The sequence below is a fragment of the Wolffia australiana genome, chromosome 2 (genome assembly GCF_029677425.1).
Source record: "Wolffia australiana isolate 7733 chromosome 2, ASM2967742v1".
Taxonomy (NCBI): domain Eukaryota; kingdom Viridiplantae; phylum Streptophyta; class Magnoliopsida; order Alismatales; family Araceae; genus Wolffia; species Wolffia australiana.
In genome coordinates, this window is record NC_135836.1 from 12,841,108 (window position 1) to 12,854,196 (window position 13,089).

A 13,089-nucleotide genomic window follows, 5' to 3' on the forward strand; every position below is an offset into this window, starting at 1 on the left:
CCATACTCATCATATGAGTGAAGCTAGATAGTGCTATTCTATCCGGATACTTCAATCTCCTTCTCGCGTATCCTTCGAATAAGAATATTTAGAACACATGCTTAAAGACTAGTGATCTCCGTATTACGATCTCATCCTAATTCACTAAGTCCAATCATGTATTCATGGACTTCATTATAAGCATCAGATGTGCACTATAACGAATATGTTGTATTAATGAACATGGAACGAGACATGGAATGTGTGATTGGCCTACCGGCCACATATATTTCCATCAAAATTGGAATTAAAGTTATACTGAATTTTAAATTAAAGACTGCTTTATAGAAAATAACAAAAGTATTAAATATTTTTGCACAATAAAAATATAAGATATCAAATAGACATGAATTATTTTAAAATATATGCGTAACTTGGAAATTACCTTTATAATATTGACATTCACCAATGTTAGATAATATGAAATAATTTATAAAATTTCAAAAAATACATAACTATTTTACAACTATAGATATTATATAAAAATGAAACATTTTATAATAGGTTTATGAGTAGCTCGATGGTCTATGCCTTCAGTTAGATCACTTATATTTGCAAACGTCATGATTGGCGGATAAGAATCTCTCATAGAGTGGACTCCTCACCATGATTGACATCTATTTATTTGCAACCCTTCCTAACCATAGGTATAAGTGTTCACCTGTTATCACCACTAGTTGAATGGCTCTGTTACTAAATAGGAGGTGAGCTGATGTGCAACACATCTTGCTTGTGCCCTGGATCAATGGCAGGCTTCTAATCACTGTCAAGCAACAATTCTTCAAGTGTTTCTCTTAAAAATGATTTAGTTGGGAACACCAGATGAAAACCTCTCGAAGAAACATTCCCCACTATTCTCATCAATTGTCTAATTGTTCACATGTAATAAATTATGCACATAAAATATGGCCTCATGTTTGTGGTCGCAATCAACTAAATACATCTTTGTGAATAGATCAATGAGTTCACCAATTCTGAGGGCCTGGTTGCAGCTGAGGATTAATGTTGTAGATACATTTCTCCTGTCGCATCAATATGGCACAATTGATCAATAACATGGTTGCATCTCTTATACCTCATATCACATTATTATAGCAATGGCTTCATTTTCTAGAGGCACCTTTGATTGGTACATGATAACATGATAAATGCATGTATATTTCCATGATAACATGATAAGTGCATACATATTTCCATACATTTTAGATGTTTTTGGTATTATTAATTTAGAATTTATCATGTTATCACTTGAATTAACTAAATATTTATGCACTAGCTATAAATTCTAATTTTTGTACATTATGGTTATTTTTGACCAAACTCCTTGACTTCTTTTAAGTCAAGACATTGTATTAATGATGAGTATTCTATCTTTTAACATGTGCAGAAATTTACAGGAATGAGAAGATGGTAACTCTTGAAGAGTTAGAGAATTTTTGGGAGCTTAGTGATTCTACAAAGCGGCTTGAAAGGATCAAAAGGAGTTGTGGACCTTCAAAAGAGAAATCTTAGGAAGATGGGTCACTAATGACCTGCCTATTGGGCTCTCAAAAGCCTTATAAAGAAAGAAGCTAAAGGTTACAAGGGAAAGCTCTCAACCAATGGAGAAAAAGAGGCAAAATGGCAAGAAAAGAGAATAGAAAATGGCCAAAGGGGTATTTTTGTATTTCTCCCATTGTATAAGTATTATTTTTTCCCCTCATTTTCTCTCATTCTGGTTGTGCTCCAGAAAGTGGCTGGCCAGCAGGACAAGGCATATTTTAGAATCCAGGTTGCTCAACCTGCTTGATGTAAGTTTATTGAAGTTTTCACTCAATCTCAACTCTTGTTTGCATTCAAAAATGCCTGATCCTGGAAAAATATACAGATACAGAATTGAGAGGAAGAATTGAGGGCTCACTAAGCTTACATTGAGATTTTATGAAGTTAGATTTCCATTTTCCCATCATTATCTATCCATTTATTCTTAAAATACATTACTTTCTCACTCTAAACACTCATTTTCCCTACTTTCTATATCCAGGGTCAGATTTTTATCTCTCTAGGCCTTCATCTATATCTCTAGTTACTCCCCTAGAAATTTCATAAAAAATATTCTTCAGTTGCACCTTCAAATTATATCTCAAACTCCTTCCACACTCTCTCTTCATTTTCTCTCTATCCCCTCATTTCGACCTTTCTCTCTCTAGAATAAATTATTTATCTCTCTAGACCTTCATCCATATCTCTAGTTAATTCCCAAATAATTTCATAAATAATCATCTTCATTTACACCTTCAAATTCCATCTCCAACTCTCTCTACCCCTTCTTCATTTTCTCTTTCTATCTCTTCATTTTCTCGCTCTATCTCCTCATTTTCTCTCTCTATCTTGTCATTTTGAAATTTTATCCCTCTAAAACCATTTATTTATCTCTCGAAAATCCATTCCTGTCTCTCTCTAGATCCTCTATCATTTTTCTTTCAAATCCCAAAAAAATCCTATTAAAAAAATCAGTTAATCCTTCGAAAAAAAATCAATTTCCCCCTGTGCTGCCACCGCTATGCGGTGACATGCCGTACGTGTGCGGCAGGGGAACCCCTCTGCCCACCAGTCTGTGCGCGGGCAGTGTGCGTGACCACAGGGCACAAGGGAGCCCTGTGCATGACTTAGCCAAATCGGCTAAGTCCAGACCGTATTGTGTGAAGCCCAATAGGGCTTAGCACATTTGGCTAAGTCCTATCTTAGCCAAATTGGGCTGAACCTTAGTGGGCTGACCCACTAAGACCAGGCCCAATTGGTCTGCCACCACTGCCGCCGTCATCACCAGTGTCGCTGTTGGGGATTGCTGGAGCAGGTATATTCTTTACTTTAGCTTTTAAAATTATAAGAAAATCAGGAAAAATCAGAAAAATAGGAAAATTATTTTCTGCATTTAAAAATTCTAAAAAAGGAAAATACTTAAAAATAATATAATCAATTTTCAGTAAATTTCACATCTAAATTTTTTTAAAAAATATTGAACTCTCATTTTAATGATTCTAGTGGTTTTTGGTGTAAATTAAATTTCATAAGATTCTAAAATTATTTATTTTCAATTTCTATAGTTAATTAAAATTAAGAAAATTAGTGTAAAATTTTTGTATTTTTTTTATATTTCTGCTTCAATTTATGTCATAGGAAATTTTATAAATGAATTAAAAAGCTAGAAAAATTCTATAAATTGTATTTTTAATTTTACATTATTTTCTTCATTCAGAATTTGAGAAAAATTCTCAAATTAAATTTCTGCCTCTCTGTGGATCGGCCCCTTACTTGCCATATATTAATTATAGAGTATTTAAGTTGAAATTTTCATAAGTATTGTTGGTTAAGTCTGAATTAAAACAACAAATTAAAACCCTTAAATTTGGACTTATTAGTAGACGAGGTCGGTGGGCATCTCGAGCATTACAATTTTATGGCAAAGTCCTTATTATTTCCCATTCTTTGTGAACAAAGACTGGTTTTTTAGCATGCTTAATGCTATTATGTCAAGTGTGTTCCTTTTCTTTATGGCATCAATCAAAATACTGTAAGTAACTTTATACCTTTCGGGGATGTCCAAGGGATAACTTTTCTGGTCTGGCAGGTCAATCTGCTTGAGAAATTATGTGTAGCGCTCTTCTTGCATCATCAAAACACATATTTGAGTGATTATATCTCTGTGCCAAAGTATGACGTCACCTAAGGAAGATAAACCAAAGTCATCAAAAGTGTTATGTCTCTCTCTCTTAAATAAATGACCCAAATTAGAGTTGTTGGTTTAGTGCACATGCTGGATAGCATGCCATGCTTGGCACTATGGCTGAGATATTATAGATACATTCACTTCTTTAACAACATAATATTTTAGTGGAATATTTCATGCCTATGTACCGGGAAACCTGAATGGACATACTTTTTGTGAGAAATGTTACCTTTCACGAGCGTATGAGGCTCAATAATGTTGATTTGTTTTTGCATGACATGATCTTCAAGGGCCTCCTTAAATGAGACATGTCCTATTCACCAAAGGTCAAGAGAATCACCACATGACCTTTACTGTAAAATTTGATGGGAGTGTCTCCTGACATCACAAAATCCACAAGGGTCTCGTATTCCTCGTCTATCATGATCTACTTGTATCTAAATCTAGTCACACCTTTGTAATTTGTATGCTTGGTTTATCCCTTTCAAACATATAATGTTGGAGGTTATCCTATCATCATTCAATCAATTAGGTTATAAAAATTCAAATTTTTATATAGTAACTTATGAGGCAAATAAATGGAATCAACAAGTTACATATTAGAAAATAAAATTTGTGTATTGTTTTTGAATGTCTGTGGCATGATTACCACATGTTAGGTAAGTGAATCTATTTTTCTGTGGAAGAAACATAAATTTTAGAAATGTAAATTATGTTAGCTATGGACATATGCGCATATATCCATTAAGTTTTACATTTATCAACTCAAATGACACTAAATATCTTTAAAACTTATAGTAGATGTGATATAGTAAAATTTTTATTCTCAAATTTGATGAACTTTTGTTGAGTTAAACTATAATAATTGTTACAAATATAGCCCTTTAGAAATACCAATATACCAGTTCATTAAAGACTAAGTTGCTCCCATGTATTTAATTTATTGACAATGTGTGTGTTGGGTTCTACATGCCTAGATCAAAACATTCTGCATCGGAAGACTTGAACGGAAACAAAAGACATCGATAAAATTATTGAACGAAGAACTTGTGCACGGATCGCATCCACTATTTCTTAGATCCCAGAGTCAGACGAATAGAGCTACTCAAGTGCGCAGACTCTAGACAAATCCACACGATCCTCAGCACGTCAAATCTCCTCCTTCTCATTGACGAGCTCCATTCAATCTCCGTCCCCGTCATTACACCGGCCCGATCGCATCGGGGATGGAGAGCGGGTGCGGGGAGAAGGGAGAAGAAGGAGAAAGGCCCTTGAACAATTCTGGCCTGGGTGAATTTCATTCAAAGCCTTCCCCTATTTAAACTAAATGGGTATTTTTTATTGGCCTTCCAATTTAATTAACTATATCATCATATATATTAATTAATGTCAGATCGATTTAACCCAATTGATTGGTCGAGTCTCCAACACACGGGGTGTCAAACTACACCCCATGCTCTAGAGTATACAAAGGAGTGTGTATCGACTTACTTATTGAACCTTTTCATCATCGGTTACCATGTATGTATAGTCCCTCATCCGCTTGACGCTTCTAGGATGACTTAGGGTATGGTCAATGATAAGCCGAAAAATCACGTAAAATTACGTGGTCGTTGCGCTTTTTAGACTTATGCAATAAATTTATAATTCCCTTAATTACTAAATAAGAATATAGAGCAAGCAAGGGGTCGATCCGCAAGGAGGCAACAATTCAGAATTTTCAAACAATTTTTATGAATCAAGTCAAGTAATTTTGAATTTTGCAATATTTAATTCAATTAATATTAAATAATATTCTTAAAATAATCAAAATTAAGTAAAACTTAATTTTGATTTCGGTCAGATAATTCCAGATAAGAATATTATTATTATTTTAAGCTCATAAAAATATAAATTATTAATTTCCCAATTTAATAAAATTTATAATAATTTTCAGAATTAAAATTGGGAAATTAATAATCAAGAAAGTGATTTTTGAATTGGAGTTCAAAATGGATGAATTTTCGGTTCAAATTTTATTTTTGGGTTTTTTATATATTAAATTAAATTCCTAAACAATAAAAACCAAAATATAGAGAGAGAAACAAATCAAATTAACCTAGAGAGAGAAAGTGAAGAAATTGGGGAAAGCCCCAATTTCGACCCTAAATTAAAAATGTAATGAAGCAGAAATGTCCTAAAATGATTAAGAATTAATTATCAAAAGTCAGATCTCGAATCCAAATCAAAAAGAAGTGCTGATGCATTCAAAACATGAATCTAGGGCATGTACATTTCGCCCATGCCAAGGCGTTTTCGAATCGTTCTAGAAGATGATAAAATACAATTCAGAAACTTACAAATTTGATAAAGAGATCCAGATCTGACGACTTCCAGAATGCCTCCTGTGTCCTTCCTGGCCGATTGCTTGGGGAGAGCCTCCAAAAGTGAATTTCACCTTTTTTTCTGACCTCTATTTAAATATCCAACCGTCCAGATTGTAGAGGAGGAAAAGACGAACCTGCCCTCAAAATTTCAGCCCAATCGGAGTTGTAGATCTCAAGATATCGCAGTTTTAGTGAGATCAAATGTGGGCCATTGGATCTCTTTTATTTTTTCTAAAAAATCAGAATTTCCTATTGGCTGGGCTTGATTTTCTCGCTTTCCGTGTTTCGGGACACGTGCACCCTCGTTGTCCGCGTCGGCCGCACTTTTTCGCTGCTTTTTAAGAAAACAGAAAAGGACAAAATAGTGCTTTTTTCGCTTGGTTAGAAGAGAGAGAGAGAAAAAGAAAAAAATCATTGTTTTAAATAAACGCCAATGATCGGCGTCGATTTCCGCCTTGGTTTTCTCTCTCCTCTCTAGCCGCTCTTTCTGACTTTTCAAATCTCTCTCCTCCTATTAAATATCTTTTCTTCTCTCTCCTCTCTAGCCGCTCTACTCTCTCTCCTCTCTCTTCCGCTTTTCTCTCTCTCTCTCTCTCTCTCTTTTAATCACTCTATTTGACTTTTCCTATCTCTCTTCTCTCTTCTCTCCTTTCTTATTTAATTAATATATCCCTTCATTCGCCCGAATTTCGGGCGAATGACGTGGATATTCATTTTAAATGCATTTAAAATGCAAAATAAATAATCAATATATTATTTAATTAAATAAAAATCATTTCTTGCCTAAATAATGGTCAGAAAAATTCAGAAAAATTCATAAAAATATGGGAAAAATTCAGAAAAATCAGGAGATGATTTACTGACCTTAAACCAAGCAAATAAAATCATGTAAAAATATTTCTTCACTGAAACAATGTCAAATTCCATGTAAAAAATGATAAAAAATATGAAATAATAGAAAAACGACATGTTAACTGATTTCAATGTATTTTATCATGATAACATGCAAATATGACCATTAAAACACATAAATAGAATGTATAATTCAGTAATTAAGTATATTAATTTGCATGTTATCAGTCAACTGTCAAATCCTAATCGGTCATCCAAGTTAATAATAATGCATTCAGAAACCATTAGAGAACTCTTCTCCGATATTTCACTACCTTGGCCAAGGATTTCATCACATTGTCTTCCTTGAGCTGTCACCTCTTATATTGAGGGTGGACGATCACATACTGACCACTTAATCGTCTTCGTGAACTTCTTAATGAACCCAAATTAATACTATTTGGGATCCCATGATTAGGGACACATATGTCATAGTCAAAGTACAACCGTCCGTCCACAAGACATCTTTGGTGTTTCAGGTCTAAGGACCACTTACACAACCATGACGTGAACAAACCTGATTGATAGTTCGGTATAATACCATTCAGGGATTTGTATGGATCAACTATCTATCCTTAGTGTCTCCACACTAATGGTTACGGGATCGGTCATACTCATCATATGAGTGAGGCTAGATAGTTCTATACTATCAGGATTCTTTGATGTCCTTCTCAAGTATCATTCAAATAGGAATATTTAGAATACATGCATAATGACTAGAGATCTCCGTATTACGATCTCATCTTAATTCACTAAGTCAGATCATGTATTCATGTACTCCATTATATGCATGAAATGTGCATTATAATGAGTATGAAATGAGATGTGGAATGTGTGATTGCCTTGCCGACCACATATATGTCCATTAGTGTGGACTCTGTGTTTATAGATATGTGGGTTTGCCTCTAATTATTTCACATTATCACAGTATAAAATACATTTATTATAGTTTAGAAAAACATAACATGCGTAAATTTCTTGAAGATATTTTTTAACTCAAATTTTTGTACTTCATTTATTTTAAAAAATATTTTTGTTTGTAGTGTCCATTGATTTTATCTATTTTTCAGTTTGTTCTTGCTTTCCAAAGGATTCATTGATGTATTACCTATCATTTACATACAACTAACAAGACGTTATCCTAATCTCATGCAACTATTTTTTTAAAATCTTGATTATTTGTTGAATTCTTGTGTGATTTATTTTGTTGAAATGAAACACAGAAATTATTCACTATTTTCCTGTAGATGGTTCCCATTTCTCCAAAATAAAGTTTATTGAATATAAATTTAAAATTATTTTATAGTTTCATACTATGATCTCATTCCTATGAACAAAAATGATAGAATCAAACTTACTACTTTGCAAATACTATTCCAAGTACTTCATTAGATTTTTCCCATGAACTTTGTCCTTACCATCGGTGGGCATTTCATATTCGTCAACCCTGTAAGTTTATGATCATGTCTACTGATAGACCTCTACACTTTTACCCCTTACTACTCAACCATATTGGACTGCATACTAGAGTAGGTTACATTTATATTTAAAGTTAAATGACAATATCTATAAGATATCGAGATTTAATAAATACTTAAAAGTAAGTAATACAGGACAAATATTTTAAGACATGTTATATTGGCGAAGACGTCATTAAATTTATTGTTACTACTGGATGTGTACATTTTTATTATTCCAGGTTTTTCAAACTAGGTTTACACAAATGTATATCTTTTTATCAGTCTTAGGGGACATCATCCATTATTAATGTTCTTCCAATTATAAAGATTAACTTTGATATTTGTGGAATAAGATCTTAGTTTTGTTTAAACTACAATACTTTTCTTAGCCGGACATTCTTTGAGATTCTGGAAAAATAAACATATTTGAAAAATTATCCCAATTCTGCCTAGCTATTTCTGTCTTTATTTTGGAAAAAAACATGGTGCCAGGGATGAGTGAACCAAGGGTCTATTTTAGTAAATATTAAACCTTGAAAATCTACCCTGGGCGGCATTGTTGTCTATGTTTATTACTATTCGTGAATATTTTCATGACGTTATCGTTCAGGTAGTTGAATGAATCGAATAGAAAAATGAATCACAATAAAAATATGAAACATGTTACCATCACACCAGTAATCATTTATAAACAACGAACTATTTTCCTTCAACACCAAATCTTCTCAAGTTTTCTTTGTGATTAAAAGAAGTCGTGAATAAAAAAATATTTTCGTCCAGATTTAAGTTACCTAATGACATATCAATACGATTTGAATTAATCCAAAAATACTGGACAAAATCATTTCATTATTAACCAAAAAGACAACAAAAAATATTAAACAGAAATAGCAACAGTAAAAAATCAGATTTAAGTTTCTTAATGCCATATCAATAATATTTCAATAAATCTAAAAATACTGGAAAAAAACATTTCATCATTAACCAAAAAAAATAACTTTTGCCTGATCCAAACCATACTATAAATCAGATATGGTTTCATTCTCCGTACAATTCACTGGGAATTCATTGGTCCCTATTCTCAATCTTCATTCGAGAGTTCTCTTGTTTCCCATCCTTCATCTTCGCTTGGCTCTTTGTACCTGTGGGACATTATTCTGCAGAGTCTATCGGTCCTCTACATCTTGATCATCTCTAAATTCTCAAGAGTAAAAATTAAAGACTACTACATACAGAAGAGTTCTAAGAGTTAAAGAACCTTTGTTTCATACTGCAGAAATGTTGTTTCTTCCATTCTCTTTCACCTATATCCATTGATAACCATTTAGTTTTCCCCTATACAAATGACCGAGAATTCTAACATAGTCCGGGAGGCGGACTAATAACTCTTTCAGTAAAAGCTCAAACCCATTATCAAATGTGTAATAGTTAGGGAATGGAGGTTGGTAGAACGGCCATCATCACCAAGAATGTAGGTAGGGACAACAGTGAAGTGGAAGCAAAGCTATGAAGCGCTTCAATCGACTAGCCGATGGCGATAAACCGACGACACTCCCGAGCACTGATAAGAAGAATTTCCCTTCAAGGTAGAAAAAAAACGAAGAAAAGGATAATGCCGCCGATGGATGAACGAGGCGGTGGGAGAGCTGAGGTCGATACCCGTACTCCCTTCCGGTCAGTGAAAGAAGCGCTCATGTTATTTGGAGAGAAAGTCCTCGCGGAACAGATATATGCGTCCAACCTCAATCAGGTATTCAGACTGCTTGATCTCATATTCTCTATAGTTGTATTTGATTTCAGTTCATACACTCCTCCTCGGAGCGTTATCAAAACATTCTGTTTATCTAAAACTCAGTTGATTGTTTCAAGTGCCCAGACGCTCCGCGACACGCTTCTGCACCCTCCTCCCGGATTCTCGGTGCCAGGGTGAGCTTCAGTTTTGAAACCGGATAACCATTTGCGTCAAATTGAAGTATGTTTTAGTCTCCCTTTTTAGCGTTGTTATTCTCTCTTTGTACCATTTTTTCATGAAGCCGTTTAAGCGGGATTTTTACTCGTTTATTTCACCTGATCAGAAGGAGGAAACAAGAAAGATTGAGGATAATACGGTTTCCAGTTTAGCTTTGATCCACGCCGAGCTTGCGGAAACGCGGCAGATGCTGGAGATGGCGAGAACAGAAGGCATGCTGATGGTCACTGCATTGACCTCGCTGAGAGATGAGCTTCAGATGACAAGAGAAGAACTCATGAGATTAAAATCATTAAAAATGGAGAACGGGCCTAAAGAGGAGGTGAATGAACTTGTATCTACGGTTGAGTCTGGAGAGCTGAAAGAAGAAGAGGGACCCTCCAGCTCTGAAGAGAGACAAGAGATTAGGAGACGGTACGTCAGGTTCGCCGAGCCGCCTTCACTTGTTCAGGTGATTAATGCGGATACACCGGAGGTCTTCAAGATACAGCTCCCAGAGCCTCAACTCTCAGATTCTACCTCGGTTAAGAAGCATAGGAAGGCGAAGACCCTGATCTCTAACCTCGGCATCATCTTCTCCTCGAGGTAGAAAATCGCTAGATCTTCGGCGTTTTCCTTGTTTTCTCAGGCCTCCGGTAATCTCGGCATTGTAAAGAAGTGAAGAGAAAATGGGACAGAGATGGTGCACGAGATTGTAGTATATTCCCCCAAACTGTGTTACATCTGATGTACCGAGCCTATCTTTAATGTTGACCACAAGATTCGATCCTCAGTCTATCTTTAGTCCTGACCACTAGATTTGAGCATCATTCTGAACTTCATCCCGTCGACTATGCATATGGGCAGGTGTTGGATGTTTATTAGCTGAGCTATTTATCTTGTATCTCACTGTTTGGTGAGTCAGTTTAAAAACTGTGCTTTTATCCATCTGTTTAAAATGACAAAATGAATTTTCTCTGGTGTTAATTTTCCGGATGATTTTGCACTCCAACGATTAGGGTAATATAGTATCATGTAAATTGGGTCAACCTTCGCGTTAAAATGTACAACTTCCGTCTCGGCCTTTCGGCTGCTGAGAGTCTATACGCACGAGGAACGGCCCCCCGGTTTTGGCAAAGGGTGCGTCCTTTCGTTTAGCTAGGATTCTAGGGCGTTGACTTCCTGCCCTCTTTATACCTATCTGTTACGGCAACTTCTCTGGAGAGGCTGATAAAGGTCGCAGGCGGAGAGATCAAAAGGCGAAGACAAGAGAAGTGCAGGATGAAGAGAAACACGATTAGCCTCATATTCGGGCTTGTCGGAGGGGCTATCACCGCATCGGCGTATTCGCAGACTTTCCTCACCACTACGCAGTGCACCGTCTTGGGTTTTCTCGTCCTCTTGGTCGGGCTTCTTCACAAGGAAGGCTTATTTGACAGTCAATAGTTGCTTCCTGCAGAGATGAGTTTTTTTCCTATCAATTCGTGTGTTGGAGATCATTGTAGTTAGTTTTTTTCATTCTTTGTAAATCCAGTACTTTTGATCCAGGAAGCTATTTGGGACTTTTTTCATTCCAGTCTATACTCATCTTCTTGACTGATATTTAACAGAGAATCGCAGAGTTTCTTCATAGAAACGCCTAAGATCTCGTTTACGGGTACGGATGTTTCGATCAGGATTGCAAACTGAACTGCCCTTTAATCACGAGGTTCGTTCCGGGGAGAATTTTCACGGAGAGAGAGACTCCGGTGACCTCTCTCTCCCTTATTCCTCTCCTCGTTCTCTTTCTCTCTTCCCGTCTCTCTCTCTCTCTCTACCCGTCTCTCTCTCTCTCTCTCTCTCTCTCTCTCTCTCTTTGTCTTTCTTTCTTTCGCTCTCTCTCTTTGTCTTTGTCTTTGTCTTTGTCTTTCTCTCTCTCTCTCTCTCTTTGTCTTTCTTTCTCTCTATCTCCATCTCTTTTTCACTCTCTTTGTCTTTCTTTCTCTCTATCTCCATCTCTTTTTCACTCTCTGTGTCTTTCTTTCTTTCTCTCTCTCTCTTTGTCTTCTTTCTTTCTCTCTCTCTCTCTCTTTCTCTTTCTCTCTCTCTGTCTTTCTTTCTTTCTTTCTCTCTCTCTCTCTCTCTCTCTTTTTCTTCTTTCTTTCTTTCTTTCTCTCTTTCTCTCTCTCGCTCTCTCTTTCTCTCTCTCTCTCTCTCTCTCTCTCTCTCTTTCTTTTTCTCTCTCTATCTGTCTTTCTTTCTTTCTCTCTCTCTCTTTGTCTTTCTCTTTCTCTCTCTCTCTCTCTTTGTCTTTGTCTTTCTCTCTCTCTCTCTTTGTCTTTGTCTTTCTCTCTCTCTCTCTTTGTCCTTCTTTCTTTCTCTCTCTCTCTCTCTTTGTCCTTCTTTCTTTCTCTCTCTCTCTCTCTCTCTGTCTTTCTCTTTCTCTCTCTCTTTGTCTTTCTTTCTCTCTCTCTCTCTCTCTCTCTTTGTCTTTCTCTCTCTATTTGTCTTTCTCTTTCTCGCTCTCTCTTTGTCTCTCTCTCTCTCTGTCTTTCTCTTTCTCTCTCTCTTTGTCTTTCTCTCTCTCTCTCTCTCTCTCTCTCTTTGTCTTTGTCTTTCTCTCTCTCTTTGTCTTTCTCTTTCTCGCTCTCTCTTTGTATTTCTCTCTCTCTCTGTCTTTCTCTTTCTCTCTCTTTT

At 35.7% G+C, this 13,089-nt stretch overlaps 1 protein-coding gene across 1 annotated transcript; it reads left to right on the forward strand.

Moving 5' to 3' along the window:
* The first annotated feature begins 10,080 nt into the window (after nt 1–10,080).
* LOC144716910 (WEB family protein (DUF827)) lies at nt 10,081–11,023 on the forward strand. The gene is made up of 3 exons (XM_078592180.1): nt 10,081–10,215; nt 10,335–10,391; nt 10,541–11,023. The coding sequence occupies exons 1-3, from the start codon at nt 10,087–10,089 to the stop codon at nt 11,021–11,023; spliced, it is 669 nt and encodes a 222-aa protein (XP_078448306.1). The 5' UTR covers nt 10,081–10,086.
* The last annotated feature ends 2,066 nt before the right edge of the window (nt 11,024–13,089 follow it).

Excerpts from the sequence above, each read along its gene's own strand:
- LOC144716910 (XM_078592180.1), top strand. The coding sequence starts at position 10,087 with ATGGATGAACGAGGCGGTGGGAGAGCTGAGGTCGATACCCGTACTCCC. Across the intron at positions 10,216-10,334 it reads ATGCGTCCAACCTCAATCAG|TGCCCAGACGCTCCGCGACA; the intron begins GTATTCAGACTG and ends GATTGTTTCAAG. Across the intron at positions 10,392-10,540 it reads CCCGGATTCTCGGTGCCAGG|AAGGAGGAAACAAGAAAGAT; the intron begins GTGAGCTTCAGT and ends TCACCTGATCAG.